A 20,504-nucleotide genomic window follows, 5' to 3' on the forward strand; every position below is an offset into this window, starting at 1 on the left:
GCGATGGAGCAGCCGGCTCAGCAAACAAAATGGCCACCGTTCCCAAGCTAGATGGGATCGAGGCCAGGCTCTGCACATTGAGTCGCGCCTGTGAGCACGAAATAGAACGCCCTGCTGGCCGCGAGGGACCCTCCCCACCAGGGAGGCACCTCACGCAGATGCCTTCACGGGAGAGCCGTGATCCGGGCTCTCCACAAGCACAACATCTCAAGGAGCGTGGCATGGGGGCGGGGGCCGAGCAGCAAACAGGAATCAATCCGGCACGGGGCTGCGAGGAGCGGGTAAGAAAAATAAAGCCTCCGCTCCGGAAAAGTACGACTCTCTCTCCAACTATTTTATTATATATATATTTTTATTTTTTATTTTTTTAACACAGAGGAATAGTGTCTCTCTGTGAGCGCTGCCCCGAGGCAATTGGCATCTCAGGGCAGTGAGTCGGTTCGATGCAATGGGGGAGAGGTTGGACCACCAACATTCACTCCTGAGAGTCTGAAAGTCTGCAAACTAGAGCTGCAAAGGAATAAAGGTACAACAAACTTACCCCCGAAGTGTATACAGGCTAAAGTAAACTATGAACAGTTCTGCCTGCAAGTTTCAAATTGCTTGAAGGGGGACACAACCCACTGTGTGGACTGATTCGGGTATGTACAGGGAAGGTGCTTTTTGCATGCGTTAAGGCATTTTTTGCATGCGAAAACGCCTTAACGCATGCGAAAAGCCCATAATGCGGCTTGGAAAATAATCCCCTTAGTTGGATAAGTGAGTTAACCATCTAAGTGGCAGCCGCTGAACATAACCAGATATTCAGCAGATGCTTCTTTGCCAGATAAGTAGTTTTTGAATATCAGCCTCAGTTATCTTAAAAATACTTAGTGTTATTTTTTGATTAAAATACTATCAATTCCTTTCTTACTTACTTGATTTAAAAATGGGCATCTCCGTTTTAAATATTTACCACAGCTTGCTGGGAAATACTACTGTTCCTGGTTTTCCTCTCTTTTCCATTAACTCCTCAGGGTCATTCTGCCAGTTTCCTAGCCTGGGAGTACTGTGGTGGATTCACCAACGGTCAGTGAGCCAAGAGGAGTTACAATTATAATGGGAAAGTAAAGAAAGAGAGCCAAACTATATTTCCTGCTGGTCTGTTTTACAATATACTATATTTTAAATCAAATAAGTGAGAAGATATGACAATTCATTAAAAACATTTTAATCCCAAATAAAAAGCATGCATAATGCAATTCTGAATTGTGCAGAAAGAACATGGGGATTGCAGCTTAAAGACCATTAAGCTTGGACACAATATTAAGACGACAATAAAGCCAATACAATTCTTAAGTCATTTTTTTAAAGAAATACTTTTCTGTATATTAATGGTGTGTTGGGAAAAGAAACACGATGTTGCATGGTGCAGCACTCTCATAATTTGGAAATTACCAGGAACAGCCATAGGGCTGAATAAAAGTGAACATACCTGAACCTTTGCCTCAATGCGATATAACCCTGTGCTGTAATAGTCAGGATTCCATTTTAGCACATAGAGAGGGCCAGAGACATGAACAGCAGTCCCTATATAAATTCCATCAATTCTGATTTCCACAGATGCGATAACAAATGGGGAGAAGGCTAGAATTCTAAAATAAGTGGGAAAACAAAAGATATCTTCACAGAATTTGTAAGCTATAGAACATTTTATGAGTACAGTATGTGCTTTTTGGTGCACATGGACCTCTAAGCCATGCCATAAGTCATTAAGCTTTACTGGGCTTCTTTTATGAGTCTAGATATGTTAGGAATATGTAAAGCAATTAAAGTCAATTTTCAGCTGCCACAAATTAGAGGTATTACAAGTTATTCACTAGCAAATGAGACATCTGCATCTTCCTCCTCCTCTACAGGTCAACAATATGGTTTTATTGCCAATACTAAATCATCCTCATTCAGACTGTATACAAATCACTAATTATTACTAAATATCCTCATCACAGATCTCTTACATATGAAGTTTTAAAGACCTGATGTGTGAAGAGTGCTTCATTCTTCCTAAGGGTTCATGGGCAGAGCTTCTGTAGAGAGCAGACTTGGGATTAGTAATGAGGACCACAGGCCACTCATCAGACTTCAGGTCTGAGAAGCTGAAAAGGTCATGGTCAAAGGCAAGAATACGGTACCTGAATGTGAGAGAATGGAAATGTCACTACATTAAATGTTAAAAGGCCCATTAAATCCCATCCTGAACCAGCTTAAAGTGGATACTCCTCATTCCACAGTCATTTTAGAGCTAGGAAATTGAAAGGAGGCGAGGGGATCGATAAATGTATTGCTCAAACTGGGAAGACAGTCAGCACTGGTTAGAAACAGGCACAGTGTGGAAGATAATGGAAATGTTTCCTTCACATTGTTCTATTTATACACTTCAGACTGCCAATTATATCCATTGCATAGTGGCTATCTTAAAAATGCCTGCGGTAATTTCAGGTATCTCCAAAGCATGGTACAGTGTGTCAAGGGTTATTTAAATGATCATGCCCAAAGCAGCAAGCCGAGAAGCACCTAGCAATACACAACAGTAATTCCCCACACCAGCCCGCTGCCAAGGGCACTATCATTATTATACAAATATTTATTAGTTTGAATTATTTAAATTTTTATTTTAAAATACTCCATGGGTGATTACACTCAGTGGTCCACTGAATCTAGCTTTTCATTGGCTGATATTAACATGTCTCTTACTATTGAAATTAAGGTTTGGGCATTTTCAACTTGTGGATGTTTTCTCTCTCTCTCTCTCTTATATAGAGCGATATGCTCACAGGAGCTAAATATCAATGTCACAGTCCACCAATTACAAAAGGGCTTCAGAAAGAAGTTGGTGCAGTTCTGTTATCTCCCCTGAAGGAGCAGATTACAGTAGTTCACTCTACGGTGCATGGTTTGGGTTGCATGTGGATGCAACTAAGACAATGGAATAAAACATTTCTGCAGAGAAATGTAACCTTTTTGGACATTGAAAAAAAAATACCATTGAAATAGTTGGCAAATTGTTAATGAGCAACACTTAACACTTAAAGTTTGAAGTACACTGCTAATCTGATGCAAACCCACATGTTCTGGGACTTATGGTCCTCCCTCTCACTGACATTTAGCTCCATAGGATTCTTCACTGGGACTTCACAGAAGGTCTAGTGTTTTAAATAGGGGAAAAGTCACTTTCCTACAGCAGGAAAATGAAGGAGTTGTCATAGGTACCATCGGTTCCTGGTTTTTGACACTTGGTTGGCACTTGAAGTTCATTTACCTCCTATTGTCCATCCAGTCTCCAAGTTCCAGCTCTAGGGTTCCCAGTGAATGCTGGCTGTGCAGAACTGGCAAAAACCCTCCCAAAGTGTGTAGATGTCCACACAAATATGCTGTGGCAGAACTATTATAGAAATAAACAAAACAGAAAAAAAATGCCATAATAAAAAAAAACCCAAAACATTAGAATGGACCCACTTTGCACCAGGTATACAGGAAAATTGGTTCTTACCTGCTAATTTTCATTCCTGTAGTACCAAGGATCAGTCCAGACCCTGAGTTATGCCTTCCTTCCAGCAGATGGAGTCAGAGAAAAGCACCCCCAGATAACCCGGGGTGCCACCTGCGATCCTTCAGTATAATCAATATCAAAGCAGAATGAAGTAAATTTAAACAACCAATGACTAGATCAAGAGAATTTAGCTGAACAATAACCTGTGAAAACTATGTACAGGACAAGAGTATGGATTGAAATGCTTCCATGGATAAGCTTGCTTGAAAATCTTCAGATTTGTCTAAAAACTACAGAAAGAAAAAACAAAACCGAGCGGACTCTCCTGAACACTATACCCCTGGGCGGGCGTCTGGACTGATCCTTGGTACTACAGGAACGAAAATTAGCAGGTAAGAACCAATTTTCCATTCCCTGTACGTACCAGGATCAGTCTAGACCGCTGGGATGTACCCAAGCTGCCCTAAATGGGGTGGGACCCGGAGAGTCCCACTCGAAGCACACTGCTGCCAAAAGAATCAACATCCGGAGCCTGGACGTCCAAACGGTAATGCTTAGCAAACATGTGCAAAGATTTCCAAGTAGCTGCCCTGCAAATCTCTTGTGGCGAAACACATTGGCTCTCTGCCCAAGATGCCGCTTGAGATCTGATCGAATGAGCCTTAAGATCATCTGGCACTTGCCGCCCGTGACATATGTATGCCGAAGCAATAGTGTCCTTCAACCATTGGGCAATAGTAGTCTTTGAAGCCTTACACCCTTTCTTAGGACCACTCGATAAGACAAAAAGATGATCTGACAATTGAAAAGCAGTAGTCACTTCCAAGTACCGCAGTAGTATCCTGCGGACGTCCAGTCTCCTCAAATCCTGAGCCTGAGGAGAATTCCTATCCAAATCTGGAAAAGCCGGTAACTCAACTGACTGATTTACGTGAAACGCAGATACAACCTTCGGCAGAAAAGAAGACACCATCCGAAGCGAAACCCCAGAATCCAAGATTCGCAAGAACGGTTCTCTGCAGGACAACGCTTGAATCTCCGATATTCGTCTGGCAGAACAGATAACCACGAGGAACACCGCTTTGAGTGTTAAATTTATCAACGTAGCTCGCTTGATAGGCTCAAAGGGAGGACCGCAGAGCCCACGGAGAACCAAATTTAAACTTCACGAAGGACACACTGCACACACCGGCAGATGTAAATGTTTGGCTCCCTTCAAAAGACACACCACATCCAGATGCCCTGCAATGGATGTACCATCAACCTTACCTCTTAAACAGCCTAACACCGCTACCTGAACCCGGAGCGAGCTATACGCCAGTTCTTTCTTTAAGCTTTCCTGCAAGAACACGAGAATGTGCACAATAGTGGCCTGGTGCGGGGACACCTTCAATCCACTGCACCAGGAATTGAAAACCTTCCACATCCAAACGTAGGTGAGAAAAGTAGAGGTCTTTCGTGCGCGTAGTAGAGTGGTAATCACCGCATCCGGATAGCCCTTCTTTCTCAGCTGTATCCTCTCATAAGCCAGGCCGCTAGACAAAAGCAAGCCGCCTGATCGAAAAACACTGGATCCTGTCGGAGTAAATTCGGCAGGTAACCGAGACGCAAGGGACCGTCTACCGCCAAGTTGATTAGGTCTGCAAACCACGGCCTCCGCGGCCACTCCGGAGCTACGAGAATAACCGGCCCCTGGTGGGACTGTATTCGCTTTAAGACCTTCCCCACCAACGGCCAAGGAGGAAACACATAGAGGAGCGTGTCGTGAGGCCACGGAAGGACCAGGGCATCCACCCCTTCTGAACCGTGCTCCCTTCTACGATTGAAGAAACGAGCCACTTTCGCGTTCAGTCGAGTCGTCATCAAATCCAGCCGGGAGACTCCCCACCAGCGAGTCGAGAGCCACATTGCCTCCTTGGACAGTTCCCATTCGCCGGGATCTAGCCTTTGTCAACTGAGAAAATCTGCCTGGAAGTTGTCCATTCCGGCTATGTGTGACGCTGTCAACCGGAGCAGATTGCGTTCTGCCCAGACCATTAACTTGTCCGCCTCTTTGTTCCCCCATGACGATTTATGGGTTGTCTCATTGTCGGATAAGATCCTTACCGAACGATGCTGGATTAGCGAGAGAAAACAGCGCAACGCTAGATGAACCGCCCTCGTCTCAAACCGATTTATGGACCACTTGGACTCCTGCGCTGTCCATTGACCTTGTGCTGATCATGACTGACAGACTGCCCCCCAACAGGAAAGGCTGGCACCCATTGTCACGATCATCCACTGTGGATTCTCTAGATCCATTCCCTGCTGTAAGTGATCGGGGATCAACCACCATTCTAGACCGGCCCTGGCTGGATCCAGAAGGGGGCAAGGGCAAGTGGAACTCCTCGGACTTGGGGTCCCAACGGGAAAGCAATGCTCTCTGCAAAGGCCTCATATGAGCAAACGCCCAGGGAACCAATTCCAGAGTAGAAGCCATAGAACCAAGAACTTGCAAATAGTCCCATACCTTGGGCAGCAGAAGGGCCAAAAGACTAACTTGAGACATTAGTTTGCCCATCCTCTCCCGAGGCAGGAAATCCTTGCCCAAAGACATATCGAACCGTGCTCCCAGAAATTCCAACACCTGGGACGGTACCAATTGGCTCTTGGAGAAATTGACAACCCATCCAAGTGAATGGAGGCGATGCAAAACAGATGCACTGCCACCTTGCAGAGCTCTTCCGATTTCGCCCGAATGAGCCAGTCGTCCAGATAGGGATGAACTAAGATCCTCTCCTGCTGCAAACACACTGCCACTACCACCATCACCTTGGTGAAGGTGCGAGGAGCCGTCGCTAAACCGAACGGCAGCGCACGAAACTGGTAATGCTTGCCCAAGACCATGAACCGCAGAAACCGTCGATGATGTTCTTGGACTCCTATGTGAAGGTAAGCCTCTGTCAGATCCAAAGAAGCCAAAAATTCACCTTTGTGGACGGCCGCAATGACGGATCTCATCGTCTCCATTCGAAAATGAGGGACCCGCAGCGCTCTGTTGACCTTTTTTAAGTCCAATATCAGCCGGAAGGAGCCCTCCTTCTTGGGGACTACGAAATAAATGGAGTACCTGCCGGTCCAACATTTGTTCGGTGGCACCAGGACAACCGCTCCCAGAGGTTTGGAATATGACCTGTTGCTTTGCCTGAGACCCGCAAGGAGACACCAGGAACACATCCCGAAGCGGGCGGGCAAAATCCAAAGCGTAACCGTGTTCTATGATATCTAGAACCCACTGGTCCGAAGTAATCTTGACTCATTCCTCGCAAAACAGGGAGAGACGACCCCCGATCTCGGGAACAAAGGAATGGGCTGGCGCACTTCCATTGGGAAGCCTTGTTGGAGGAAAATCCTTGGGAGGATCCATCACGCTGAGGCCGCCTTCCACGAAAGGAATGAGCCCAAGCCTGAGACCTTGCCGACGACTGCCGAGGGGCAAAAGACGAGCCCCTACCCGTACGAAAACGGCGCTGACCCCGAAAACGACCCCGGGTCGCACCAAAAGGCGAGACGGCCTGGGCTTGTCCTCCGGGAGCTTGTAAACCTTGTTGTCCGCTAAGGACTTAACCAGTTGTTCCAGATCATCTCCAAATAATAGCTTTCCTCTAAATGGAAAGGCGCCCAGCTGAGACATAGAAGAGACATCAGCCGACCAATTGCAGAGCCAAAGAAGCCTCCTTGCCGAAATTGCCGAAGACATCGTGCACGCAGAAGTACTAAGAAGATCGTACAAAGTGTCCGCTATATAAGCAACCGCCGCTTCCATGCAGTCGGCCTGTTCTGCCTCCGCTGGAGGGAACTCTTGAGTTGTGAATAATTGCTGAACCCATGTAAGGGTACCTCTCTGCATGAGACTACTACAGACAGCCGCCCTAACTCAGAGGGCCGATACTTCAAATATCCGCTTGAGTAGAACCTCAGGCTTTCTATCCTGGAGGTCCTTGAGAGCTGCTCCTCCCATTATTGGAACCGCGGTGTGCTTGGCAATGGCCAACACAGCCGCATCCACCTTAGGGATCTTGAGAAGATCCAAGAACTCGTCCGGCAGCAGGTAAAGTTTTTCCATGGCCCTACTAACCCTTAGGGTGGCTTCAGGCGCATCCCATTCCAAGGTCATAAGCTGTAAAAGCATTGGGTGGAAAGGAAAAGTTCTAGGAGGGGCCTGCAGGCCCGACAAAACAGGATCCCCTGAAGAAGGATCCGTCACTGGCTGCGGAGCCTGAATATCTAGTTCCTGTAGAACATGAGGAATCAAAGGGTCTAGCTCCTCCTTACGAAATAACCGGAGCACCCGCGGATCATCCCCCTCCACAGGAGTGGAACTGTCAACATCATTGCTCGTGTCCACCGGGGAGGGGTCCGGAAGCACGGACCCCGGAGGAGTGGAAGGCGCTGGTAGCTCAGCGTCAGGAGCGGTGCAAGAAGGCCGAGTCCTAGGAGACCCTTGATCCTCCACAGGCCTGGGGATCTTAGCAGGAGAACATTACCCATCCAAGTCTGCCTCAGCCTCCATATAAGCTTTGTGAAGCAGTAAAATAAACTGGGTGGTGTCTCTTTAAGGGCCCCTCCTGGAGGCAAGGCAGGAGGAGGAGAAGAATCATGTCCCAAATTGCGCCTTTGGGGGCTTAACATTGGTGGAGAAATTGGTGGGAAATCCCCTCCCCCTGAGCCCTGTGCATCTGAGCCCTGCGCAGCATCGGGGCCCGAATCGGGCAAAATGGCTGCCGTTCCCGCGCTTGTCGGGGACGGGGCAGGCCTCTCCTTGTGAACTGACTGTGTCCTAAGTCACGTGATCGCGGCAACGCTGATCTTTTCCCTGCAATTGGCAGCTGCAAAGGCCCCTCGCCCCTGGAGATACAGCGGGAGCAGAGCCCTTCGCGAGAGAGCCGCTCTGCCGGCTCTCCACACACTGCACATCGCAATCCTCGCGGCATGGCAATCTAAGCCCTAAGTAGAAAATCAGCTGAGTGAAGCAATTCACCCCCTCCGGAGCCCCGGGAGATTTCAGCAGGCTCGCTTTGTTTAAAAGGCTTATCCTTTGTCTTTTATTTATGTATTTATTTTTTCTTTTTTAGAGCTACTCAACCAGGGGAATGTACGTCCCTGGGCTTAATATACAATTTGTAGCTCCCACCTGAGGAATTAAGACGTCTCTGGCATTGTATGCGGGGGAGGGACCGGCCCACCAGTAAATCCCCCCCCAACTCACCGGGCTGTGTCAATATTCTCCAGGTATTAAGGCCAAGGCAGGAGCCCAGCCTTGCCTGCTATTACAAAGTGATCTCAGTCTTCCCTATTTTTTTTTTACTACTTACTACAAGTTGGTCTAGTCAAAGGTACTAAGGTTAGGATACCCCTTTCACTTATTAATCAATCAAATAAAGAATTTTGCAAAGGATCAGGACAGCAGGTTATGCCATCCTTCATCTGCTGGGGTCAGAGAAATACTGAAGGATCGCAGGTGGCACACCGGGTTATCTGGGGGTGCTTTTCAGCTTTTCTCTGACTCCATCTGATGGAAGGGAGGCATAACCCAGCGGTCTGGACTGATCCTGGTACGTACAGGGAATGAGCACTTTTCCCCCAAGTCACATAATAGTCGAAAACCACTTCGTACATCTGGCCTCCTGCTGATATTGCTGAGAGATGGGAATGCCAAATCATGAGAAGAATACAAATCCAAAGAGCACAAGAGCAGGTACTGCACTCAGCAATTACAATACATCCAAGACAAGTGCAGTAAATATTTCATAGTCCATATGGTCTTCAAAAAGAATTTTTTATTAATTCAATAACGGCAATTCCACTGTTTCAGCAATCGTCCCCCGACACGCACCCCGTGTTTCGCCAAGGCTGATGTTGTTAAAATTATTGACCCTCCCGACGCAGCCTTGGCGAAACACGGGGTGCGTGTCGGGGGACCCTCTGAAAGAATGATTGCTGAAACAGTGGAGTTGCCGTTATTGAATTAAAAATCGGAGGAAAAAAAGACCTCAGCACCTGTTTGTTCTGCATAGAACATTCAGCATGTAAGAAGTGATTTACAATCATAGGTCTTTGAAAAAATCTCCAACCTCCAAAACTTATTTAATCAAAATATTTTTAGTCCATTTTTATATTTTCTTTAAAACTCATACCTTGAATTGCGATTGTGCAAGATATTCAATATTTGTAAACACTGTTACTCAAAATTTAAGATGATATCTCTTTCAAAAATCAATTACAGAAAACTTTTTTTCCTCCAATTTTTAACATCCGGGAATAATCACATAATAAGGTTCTTTGAAACACTGTGTTGTGATGTCTTGGTTTGTTGTTGGATTTTTCAACTACTTCATTTATATACTTTTTTTAGTTTTGGAAATTTCCACAAATGAACCTAACACCTCGGGCAAAACAGTCTTCACAGAGAAATACTGAAGGGACTACATGTGGCACTCTCAGTTAAGTGCCTGAAATGTTTTTGTTCTCTGCCTCCATTTTCTGGTAGGGATGTAAAACCCACTTGTCTGAACTGATCTGGGATATGAACAAGAACCATAAATATCATGTGCATCTTCGCTGTGGATATCTTAAAAACCACACTGGCCAGGCGGTTATTGGGAATCGAATTGAAAGCCACTGCCCTAGTCCTTCAAAAACGTAATTATTGGAGAAAGAAGAACCTGAAAGAATCATTGACTGGATATTGATAAATGTCACTCAAACAGCATATAGTTTATCAGCACAACAACTACTGTGCTGCTGAACACATATGTTTGTCAGGATAAAGGAAAGCAGGACAAGAAGCAGCAGCAGGAAGAGAAGACAGAATTGCTCTCATGTTGCAGCAGTGGAAGGAGAAGAGGTTTTACCTCATCACTGCTCGGATTCCTGGGGATGGGGAGATGATAGTTGACGTCGGGTAGTGGCCAAACCAGATTGACTGGTTGCTGTGTTGGCTTTCCTTTGCTAGCAAAGAGAGCTCATCCATCTGTTCCTGAAAAAGCAGAAACAACTGAAAATAGTACAATACAGATATAGATATAGGTATATTAGTTCCTTTGTTTTTCTCTTTCTGAGGGAAGTTTGAGATTTTGTAGAGGAGATAAAACAGGAATGCTGAAATCTTTTTTTACATTCCTACCAACATTAAGTACTATGATTTTGTGAAAGGATGGAATAATAAAAGGGATAAGATTCTCCTATAGCTCAGCTAAGGGAGTTGCTTTTTTATGTTTAAATATGTTTATTGAGTTTCATCCAATAGGTACAAACAAAAGTGCAATAAAGAACAATATTAAACACAAATTTACCGGGAGGTGCACTGGTTGATCCTTCCCAGTGCCTCCCTACAAATATGCACATTCCCTGAAAATTCCCCCTCCAGTATACCCCACCCATTATCCCCATCCCAATTATCTTTGCATGTCCCAGCAGTTCTCCAACCACCCAATAGGAATAATCCAAATAGTAGTTTAAAATAAGGCTATGTGCTTGATGTGACAAGGATTGTTGGAGTGGAGGAATAGCCTAGGGGTTAGAGCTATGAACCAGGAGACCAGGGTTCAAATCCTGCTATTGCTCCTTGTGACCTTGGGCAAGTCACTTCACCCTCCATTGCATCAGGTACAAACTTAGACTGTAAGCCCTCTGGGGATAGGGAAATACCTACAGTACCTGAATGTAATCCACTAAAAAGTGCAAAAAGCGGAATATAAATCTAAATAGATATAAAAAATAAATAAATATATGCATCCAAACAAGTAAAAAAGGTTTAAATTTGATAGTTATATCCATCCGTTCAGTGTACTTTTCATTAACACATAAAAGATATATTTTATTCTGCCAATATGTAAAATTTGGCAGATCCGTGCCCACCCAATAATAAAGAATAGATTTCTTCGCAAGCAACAAGACCTTCCTAATCCAAAGTCGTGTAAACCTCTGCCCCAGGGCTATGCTTCATAGCTAATCAAAAAAAAAGCACATGAGTGTGCAGAGCTAGCTGAACACCCACAATTTGATATACATATTGAAACTACCACCTTCCAAAAAGGCACAATCTTGGAGCAACCCCTAAACTTATGTCCCAGAGTGCCCGGTAATTGATTACATTTCTCACAGGTTGGGGAGGCAGCAAGCTTCATATGAAACGCCCTCACATGCGAGTAGTAGTATCGCATTAGGAATTTATAATGGATCTCACTGAGATCCTGACCGTAGGTAAGGGATGATATGTGTTTAAAACAGAACACATACTGGGAAGCATTCAGGTCCAAAGTGAGCGCCTTCTTCCAATTACATAACACAAACCCAAAATCCAAAGATGGCTTTAAATCAGAAAGATTCCTATAAAAGTAGGAAATTGAATGTTGAGAAGGTCCTCCACATCAAATATTTCAGATAACATCGTCCTTTTGTCCCCATCCCAATCGTTCACCTGAAGGGATTTTATGTAGCTTTTAACTTGCAGATAAGCAAAAAAATACTTATCATCTAACCCAAACTCTTCCACCAGGATCGAGAAAGATCTGATCTCACCATCGTTGTTTAGAAACTGTGCAATCACCCACAGTCCCTTGATGACGCAATGAAAAAATGTCCCACTAGTTAACCCCGGTTGAAACTTCACATTTCCCCACAAAGATAAAAAACTGATAAACATTAATCCCTAAGCTCAGGGAAGCACAGAAACAGCACCATGATAAAAGCAAAGGAATGAACAACGGACCATCCTTCAACTGTTTTGGAACCTCCCTCAAGGAGGAATGTAAAAAATATCCTAAACTAGTGCCAGATGAAAAAGATCCCATTCCAGTTCTATAGGGGTATGAAAATTAGTGTCAAGTAACCAGTCGGCCATATGGCAAAGATTACAGGCCACATTATATAACTTCAGGGAGCTGCTTCTTTTTTTATTCAATGGTCAAGTCCCTGATTGGGAGCCTGAAGGTTACAGATCAAATCCCAAGATTCATAAATTGGAAAAAAAAAAAAAAAAAGGGAGGGTGTTGCACTGCAGAATGCAACCTTTCCAGTTATACATGGATATTTCTAATATACTATGTTGTTTCCATTCTTATAATGGATTTTCTCTTTGGGTGTAGTTGACATTCTCACATTCAGTATCCTCAGAGCTCATTCCATGCTCAAAAATTCAATAAAGAAAAATTGGTTCTTGCCTGCCAATTTTCATTCCTGTAGTACCACAGATCAGTCCAGACTCCTGGGTTTATGCATCCTTGCCAGCAGATGGAGACAGAGAAAGCTTCACTGACACTGCTTCATAATCTCTGGTGCCACCTGCAGTTCCTCAGTATTAACCTGTACCCAAGCACAAAACACTTGCAAAAGCTTGTAAAAACTTTTCTAAACCCTGAAAAAATTTGAAGATTGTATCAAAAAAGTACAACTGAGCAGATGACTCTCCACCTCTACAGATCGGGTGGCTTTTGGACTGATCCATGGTACTACAGGAACGAAAATTAGCAAGTAAGAACCAATTTTCCTTTCCCTGTACGTACCCAGATCAGTCCAGACTCCTGGGATGTACCAAAACTCCCTACTGAGGGTGGGACTTGAAGAGTCCTGCTCACAAGACACTTTCACCAAATGACCGAGACTCTGGATCCCCTACATCCAGACGGTAGTGCCTTGCAAAAGTATGCAATGACTTCTAAGTCACCGCTCCACAAATTTTCTGTGGTGAAATCAACTGGGCCTCCGCCCATGAGGCCACCTGAGACCAGGTAGAGTAAGCCCTCAAACCTTCAGGTACTTAATGGCCCTTAAGAATGTATGGCGACCCAATAGCCTCCTTAAGCCATCTTGCAATGGTAGCCTTGGAAACCTGGGTACCTTTCTTCAAAGCACTCCATAAAATGAGAAGTTGATCAGATCTCCTAAAATCATTCATTACCTTGAGATATCTCAACAAAGCCCTACGGACATCAAACAGCCTAAGCTCCTGAGCATGAGGCACAGAAGCATCCAATTCTGAAAAAGCCAGAAGATCCACTGTCTGATTAACATGAAAAGCCGATACCACCTTCGGAAGAAATGAGGGTAGTGTCCACAAGGACACTCCTGAGTCCGAGATCTGAAGGAATGGATCTCGGCAAGATAAAACCTGCAACGCAGAGATTCTCCTCGCAGAACAAATGGCCACAAAGAAGATGACCTTTAAAGTCAAATCTTTAAGTTTTGCTCTGTGGAAAGGTTCAAAGGTGCCTCACAGAAACCTCAGAGAATGAGATTAAGATTCCAGGATGGACAAACCCTCCTCACACTGAAGAAATCTAACCGTATCGGGATGAGAAGATAGCAGGCAACCTTCAACTTTTCCTCGAAGACAAGCCAGAGCTGCTACCTGAATTCTGAAAGAATTGAAAGCCAGGCCTTTGATCAAACCTTCTTGAAGGAAAGATAAAATCTGAGTCACCGAAGCCCATAAGGCCTGTACACCATGCCTCAAAAACCTTCCAGACTCAGACATACGACAATGAAGTAGACACCCGTCTAGCTTGCAGAAGAGTAGTAATGACCGCCTCTGGGTATCCTCTTCGTCTCAAACGCCACCTCTCAAAAGACAAGCTGCTAAACAAAAGCGATCTGCCTGGTCTGAAAATATGGGGACCTGCTGAAGAAGGCATGGGAGATGACTGAAGCGTAACGGTCCATCCACTGCCATGTTGACCAGATCTGCGAACCATGGCCGACATGGCCACTCTGGAGCTACCAACACCATTTCTCCTGGGTGTCTCTCTATCCGACGCAACACCTTGTATACCAGAGGCCAAGGGGAAAATATGTAAAGTAGAACCACCCCCCCTCCCCCGAGGCCAGGATAGCACCAGAGTGTCGACTCCCTCAGCCCCATATTCCCATCTTTGGCTGTAAAAGCGAGATGCCTTCGCATTGAGACAAGTCACCATTAGATCCACATGGGGACAGCACCACCTCTCTCGGATGAGCTGCATCGCTAACTAAGACAATTCCCACTCCCCTGGATCTAGCATTCTGCAACTTAGAAAATCTGCTTGGATGTTTTCGACCCCTGCGATGTGTGACGCTGCCATCTGAACCAAGTGCTGTTCCGCCCAAAAAATTAACTCCTGAGCCTCCTGGGCCATCATTCGACTCTTGGTTTCTCCCTGCCAATTGATATATGCTACGGTCGTCGCATTGGCCGACAAGACCCTCACCGAGCAGCCTTGAACCAAAGGTAGAAAAGCAAGTAACGCTACCTCACTGCTCTGGTCTCTAAGCGACTGATGGACCAAGAGGCTTCTTCCGTTGACCAAGTGCCCTGGGCCAACTGTAGCTGGCATATTGCCCCCACATCCAAAAAGACTGGCATCAGTAGTAAATATTACCCAATCTGGGACCTCCAGATCGACACCACGTACTAGATTGGACACCTGCAGCCACCAAGACAGAATGTCCTACGCATGACCATTGAGAGACTTGGGCTGATGAAATTCCTCTGCTAACGGATTCCACTGTGCCAACAGAGCCCTCCTGTAGCGGTCTCATATGCGCAAAGACCCAAGGTACCAACTCCAGTGTTGAAGCCATTGAACCCAGAACCTGCAAAAAATCCCAGGCACTGGGCATTGCAATGTCAACAAGTGCCGAACTTGCTTCTGTAACTTGCACACTCTCTCCTCTGTCAGAAAGACCTTGCCTTTCATCGTGTCGAACCGAGCTCCCAGATAAAGCAAAATTGCTTACCTTGTAATAGGTGTTATCCCAGGACAGCAGGATGTAGTCCTCACATATGGGTGATGTCAGTAACGGAGCCCTAGAGCGGGAAAAACTTCTGTCAAAGTTTCTAGAAACTTTTGACTGGCAGCCTGAGGCTACTGAGCATGCCCGGCATGCTATGATATTCTCTGCCACAGGGGTCTCACTTCAGTATTGTATGTAGCAATAATCTGTAGCAAGAATAAAATAGTAATAAAGGTATAAGCCCAACTCCGCGGGGTGGCGGGTGGGTTTCATGAGGACTACATCCTGCTGTCCTGGGATAACACCTATTACAAGGTAAGCAATTTTGCTTTATCCCAGGACAAGCAGGATGCTAGTCCTCACATATGGGTGATTAGCAAGCTAGAGGCTGAGTCATTCTATAAGGAGGCACCATTGATGTGTTGTTGAATGAATCAGCCGAAGATCTCTTCAAGTTGGTTGTAGAAGGAGTTGGGATTAAACTGGAAACAAGTTCTTTAAGACAGATTGTCCATAGGCTGAATCTTGTCATCCTTCTTTGTCCAAACAGTAATGAGCTGCAAAGGTGTGAAGAGAAGAGCATGTTGCTGCTTTGCATATGTCAAGGATTGGCACTGAACTAAGGTGTGCTACTGAAGTTGACATTGCTCATACTGAATGAGCTTTTACTCGCCCTTGGAGAGGAAGGCCTGCTTTTTCATAGCAAAACTGTATGCAGTCTGCTAGCCAATTGGATAGAGTATGTTTACCCACTGCTTTTCCTGGTTTGTTTGGGTCATAGGAAACAAAAATGTTGAGTGGATTTCCTGTGTGCGGCAGTGCGGTTTAAATAAAAGGATAGCACACGCTTACAGTCTAGGGTATGTAAGGCTGTTTCTCCTTGGTGAGAATGAGGCCTTGGGAAGAATGTGGGTAAAACTATGGATTGGTTCAAATGGAATTCCGTAACTACTTTAGGGAGGGAATTTTGGATGTGTACGGAGAACCACTCTGTCATGTAGGAATTTTGTATAGGGTAAGTACGTGACAAGTGCTTGTAACTCACTAACCCTTCTAGCTGATGTAATGGCTATGAGAAAGATAGTCTTCCATGTGAGAAATTTAAGATCACAGGAATCTATGGGTTCGAAAGGAGAACGCATAAGCCTTGTTAGTACCAAATTCAAGTCCCATTCCGTGATTGGAGGTCGAATTGGTTGTTTGAGTTGAGTTAAGCCTCTCATAAACCTGCTGACAAGAGGTTGTGTGGAGATTGGTGCATCTCCTATCTTAGTATGGTAAGCAGAGATTGCACTTAAATGTACTCTTACAGATGAAGTCTGGAGACCAGAATCTGAAAGATGGTATAAGTAGTCTAGGAGAGAAGTAGCAGGGCAAGTGAAAGGATCGATGTTGTTTTGCTTGCACCAAAATGTGAATCTCTTCCATTTGGAAGCGTAGTTCTTTCGTGTGGAAGGTTTACGTGAAGCTATAAGCACTTGAGATATATGGGTTGAAAGATTGAGTGGTTGTAAGATCAAGCTTTCAACATCCATGCTGTCAGGGATAGGGATTGGAGGTTGGGATGGTGCAACCGACCCTGATCTTGAGTTATTAGAGTGGGAGCTACTCCCAGGCGAATTGGATCTCTGACTGAAAGGTCTAGAAGTGTGGGAAACCATACTTGTCGAGGCCAATATGGGGCTATAAGTATCATGGATCCTTTGTCCTGTTGTAGCTTCACCAGAGTTTTGGTTATGAGCGGTATCGGAGGATATGCGTATAATAGGCCTGAGTTCCAAGGGTGAGCAAAGGCATCCTTGGTTGGCTGGTTCTTCTGTTTTTGAAGAGAACAGAATATGTCCACTTTGTGATTTAGATGTGATGCAAAGAGGTCTATTGTGGGTTGACCCCAACGTTGAAAAATCCCGGTCGCTACAGAGGGATCCAGGGACCATTCGTGTGGTTGGAATTGACGACTGAGTCGATCCGCTATTACATTGTGAATGCCTGCTAGATAAGTGGCCCGGAGAAGCATTGAGTGGTTCAGGGCCCAATTCCAAATCTGTGCAGCTTCTTGACAAAGGAGATACGAGCCCGTACCTCCTTGTTTGTTGATGTACCACATGGCTACTGTGTTGTCCGTTTGGATGAGAACAGTCTTGTGTGAAAGGCAGTCCTTGAAAGCATGCAGCGCATAGCGTATAGCTCGAAGCTCCAGAAAATTGATTTGAAATGTTGCTTCGAGTTTTGTCCAAGTACCTTGGGTTTGGAGAGTGTCTATGTGAGCTCCCCAACCCAAGGTGGATGCATCTGTAAAGTTATTTGTGGGACTGGTTGTTGGAAGGGTAGGCCCTTGCGCAAATTGTCCTTGTTTGCCCACCAAAGCAGAGATGAGTGTAGCTGGTGGGTTATTTGAATTGGAGAATGCAGTGGTTGAATGGCTTGGATCCATTGTGATTTTAAAGTCCATTGGGTTATTCTCATGGCTAGTCTTGCCATAGGAGTGACATGAACTGTGGAGGCCATGTGGCCTAGTAAGGTTAGAAACTGATGAGCTGTTGCTTGCGTCTTTGAGAGAATCGAGTTTGCTAGCAAGGATGGTGTTTCTGCTCGAGTCTCGGGTAGAAAGGCTTTTGTAAGGGTGGTGTCCAGGTCTGCTCCTATGAATTGGAGCATATGAGACGGTGTGAGATGGGACTTTTGATAATTGATGAGAAATCCCATGGAGTGAAGTAGAGCAATTGTCTGGTTGAGAGAAGTTATTGCTCCTTGTTGAGATTGACTCCTGATGATGGGCAGTCGTCTAGATATGGAAAGGCATGGACACCTTGCTTGTGCAAGTGTGCTGCTATTACTGCCAAGCATTTTGTGAATACTCTGGGAGCAGAGGCGAGTCCGAATGGCAGTACTCTGTATTGGAAATGCTGGTGGCCTACTATGAAGCGTAGATACTTTCGATGAGGAGGGAATATTGGAATGTGACAGATCCCGATGGTGAAGCCGAGGTGTGCCGGTGCCGATGTTTATGCCTAGGCCTTATGTCTGCCGCCGAACGTATCGATGCAGTAGGGGAGGATTTATCTCCGGAACCGTCGGGACGGCGCTTTTTTAACAATACCTTTTTCAAATTCCTATTGGTGAAGACTTTGAAGAAGTGGCCGGAGAAGGAGTCAGTTGTAAGCTGAAAAGCTGTTGAATTTTCTCCTGGCGGAGTTTACGGCCTTTTGGTGTCATTTCTTGACATTTCTCGCAAGAGGAAATGTCATGTTTTTCGCCCAGACATCTAACACACTCTGTGTGCGGATTGGTAACTGACATTGTCTGGTTGCAAGTCGGGCATTTCTTGAATCCTGACGACATTCTGTCATTGACGGCTGTCGATGACTGAAAAAAATAATAGCCTTTTTTTTGTTTTTTTTTAACGCTGAAATATTTCACCAGCTGGTGAATTGAGAAAAATGAGAAAAAATGAGACCTCTTAAGGGAGAATTGAGAAGAAGTTTATCTAACTGATAGGTATCGCTGAGGTAAACTCAGAGGACTCCGGTATCAGTGCTGCTGTCCAGCGGCGCGGAAAAACGAAGACTGAAGTGAGACCCCGGTGGCTGCCAGTCAAAAGTTTCTAGAAACTTTGACAGAAGTTTTTCCCGCTCTAGGGCTCCGTTACTGATGTCACCCATATGTGAGGACTAGCATCCTGCTTGTCCTGGGATAATAGAGAGTCTGAGACGGAATTAGGTGGCTTTTTGCCAAATTCACCACCCAGCCTAGAGATTCCAGAGTATGAATCACCTTCTGCACCGCAGTGCAACAACTGTCCTCCAACTTTGCTCTGATGAGCCAGTCGTCTAGATAAGCGTGTACCAACACCCTCTCATGCCATAAAGCCACCGCCACCACCATAACCTTGGTTAAGGTACGTGGTGCTGTGGCCTGCCCAAAAGGGAGAGCCTGAAACTGGAAATGCTGGCCCAATACCATAAATCTCAGAAAATGCTGGTGATCCCGACAGATGGGGATACGCAGGTATGCCTCCGTTAGGTCCAAAGAAGCCAGGAAGGCTCGTTTGCGCACCGCTGCAGTTACAGACTGCAAGGTCTCCATTCAAAATCTCTGAACTTTTAACGCCACATTTACCCATTTCAATTCCAGAACTGGACGAACCTTCTTTCTTTGGAACCAAGAAATAAATGGAATATCTACCTTTGCCCCGTTTGTCCAGAGGAACCGGAACCACGGCCCCTAATTTCTGCAACCTGTCTAAAGTGTCCCAAATTGCCCGACGTTTTTCTAATGAAAGGCAGGGAGAGACAAGAAACAGGTCGCGAATGGGACATGCAAATTCTAATGCATAACTGTCCTTATTACACTGAGAACCCACTGATCTTGAGTGATCTTGGCCCTCTCCCTGTAAAATCATGCTAGACAACCCCCTATTAAAGGGAATGATGGAGTGAACCGGCCTTGCCTCATTGTGAGGATTTAGCCCCTGTAGTCCCACCTCCTGTGGAAACTCTGAAGGGCCTTCAACCACCTTGAAAGGACTGCCCCCATGCCTGACCTTAAGGAGAAAACTGCTTCTGCGAAGCTGGGGCTCCTCTCGTATGATGAGATCTTCTGCCTTCCCAAAAATTAGATTGAAAAGACTGCTTGCTCTTAGGCTTGTCCTCCGGCAAATTGTATACCTTATTCTTACCCAGCTGCTCCATCAAGTGTTCCAGGTCCTCCCCAAACAAAAGTTGTCCCTTGAAAGGTAACGAACCCAATAAGAAAATTAGGTCTTACCTTTGATAGTTTTCAGTCCAGACGCCTGGGTTTTGCCCCCCCCCCCCCCCCCCCCCCTAGCAGATGGAGACAGAAGTTTACAAACAAAACTCCATCTTATATAGGCTGGTGCCACCTACAGTCTGGCAGTATTACTTAATGTCAAAGCTGAATGGAAGCCAAAGAACTCACCAATTTAATAAGTCTCCATTGTAACTATAAACAGCAACGTAACTACAGTAACCAGCTCAACAACCCCGCAATGGGAACAGAACCTGAGCCACAGATAATAGCTCCTACTGGATTGCACTATAACTGATAGAAAAAAACGAGCAGTACGGACTCTCCCTTCACATGGCAGAACAAATGGGTGGGACTCTGGACTGATCTGTGGTACTACAGGAATGAAAATTATCAAAGGTAAGACCTAATTTTCTTTTCCCTGTACGTACCCGGATCAGTCCAGACTCCTGGGATG

At 45.4% G+C, this 20,504-nt stretch overlaps 1 protein-coding gene across 4 annotated transcripts in view; it reads right to left on the reverse strand.

The window, feature by feature from the left end:
* The window catches only part of TMEM62 (transmembrane protein 62), a 144,870-nt gene that overhangs the window by 63,499 nt on the left and 60,867 nt on the right, over window positions 1-20,504 (reverse strand). For 3 of the 4 annotated variants that reach the window (XM_029598680.1, XM_029598682.1, XM_029598684.1), the window contains 4 exons: window positions 10,423-10,547; window positions 3,299-3,421; window positions 2,016-2,171; window positions 1,475-1,634 (listed from right to left, as the gene is read on the reverse strand). In XM_029598680.1, coding sequence (XP_029454540.1) covers window positions 1,475-1,634; window positions 2,016-2,171; window positions 3,299-3,421; window positions 10,423-10,547 — 564 coding nt within the window. The remainder of the gene's footprint in view (window positions 1-1,474; window positions 1,635-2,015; window positions 2,172-3,298; window positions 3,422-10,422; window positions 10,548-20,504) is intronic. The other variant, XM_029598681.1, reaches the window with a different exon arrangement.

Source organism: Rhinatrema bivittatum, chromosome 4, assembly GCF_901001135.1.
Source record: "Rhinatrema bivittatum chromosome 4, aRhiBiv1.1, whole genome shotgun sequence".
NCBI lineage: Eukaryota > Metazoa > Chordata > Amphibia > Gymnophiona > Rhinatrematidae > Rhinatrema > Rhinatrema bivittatum.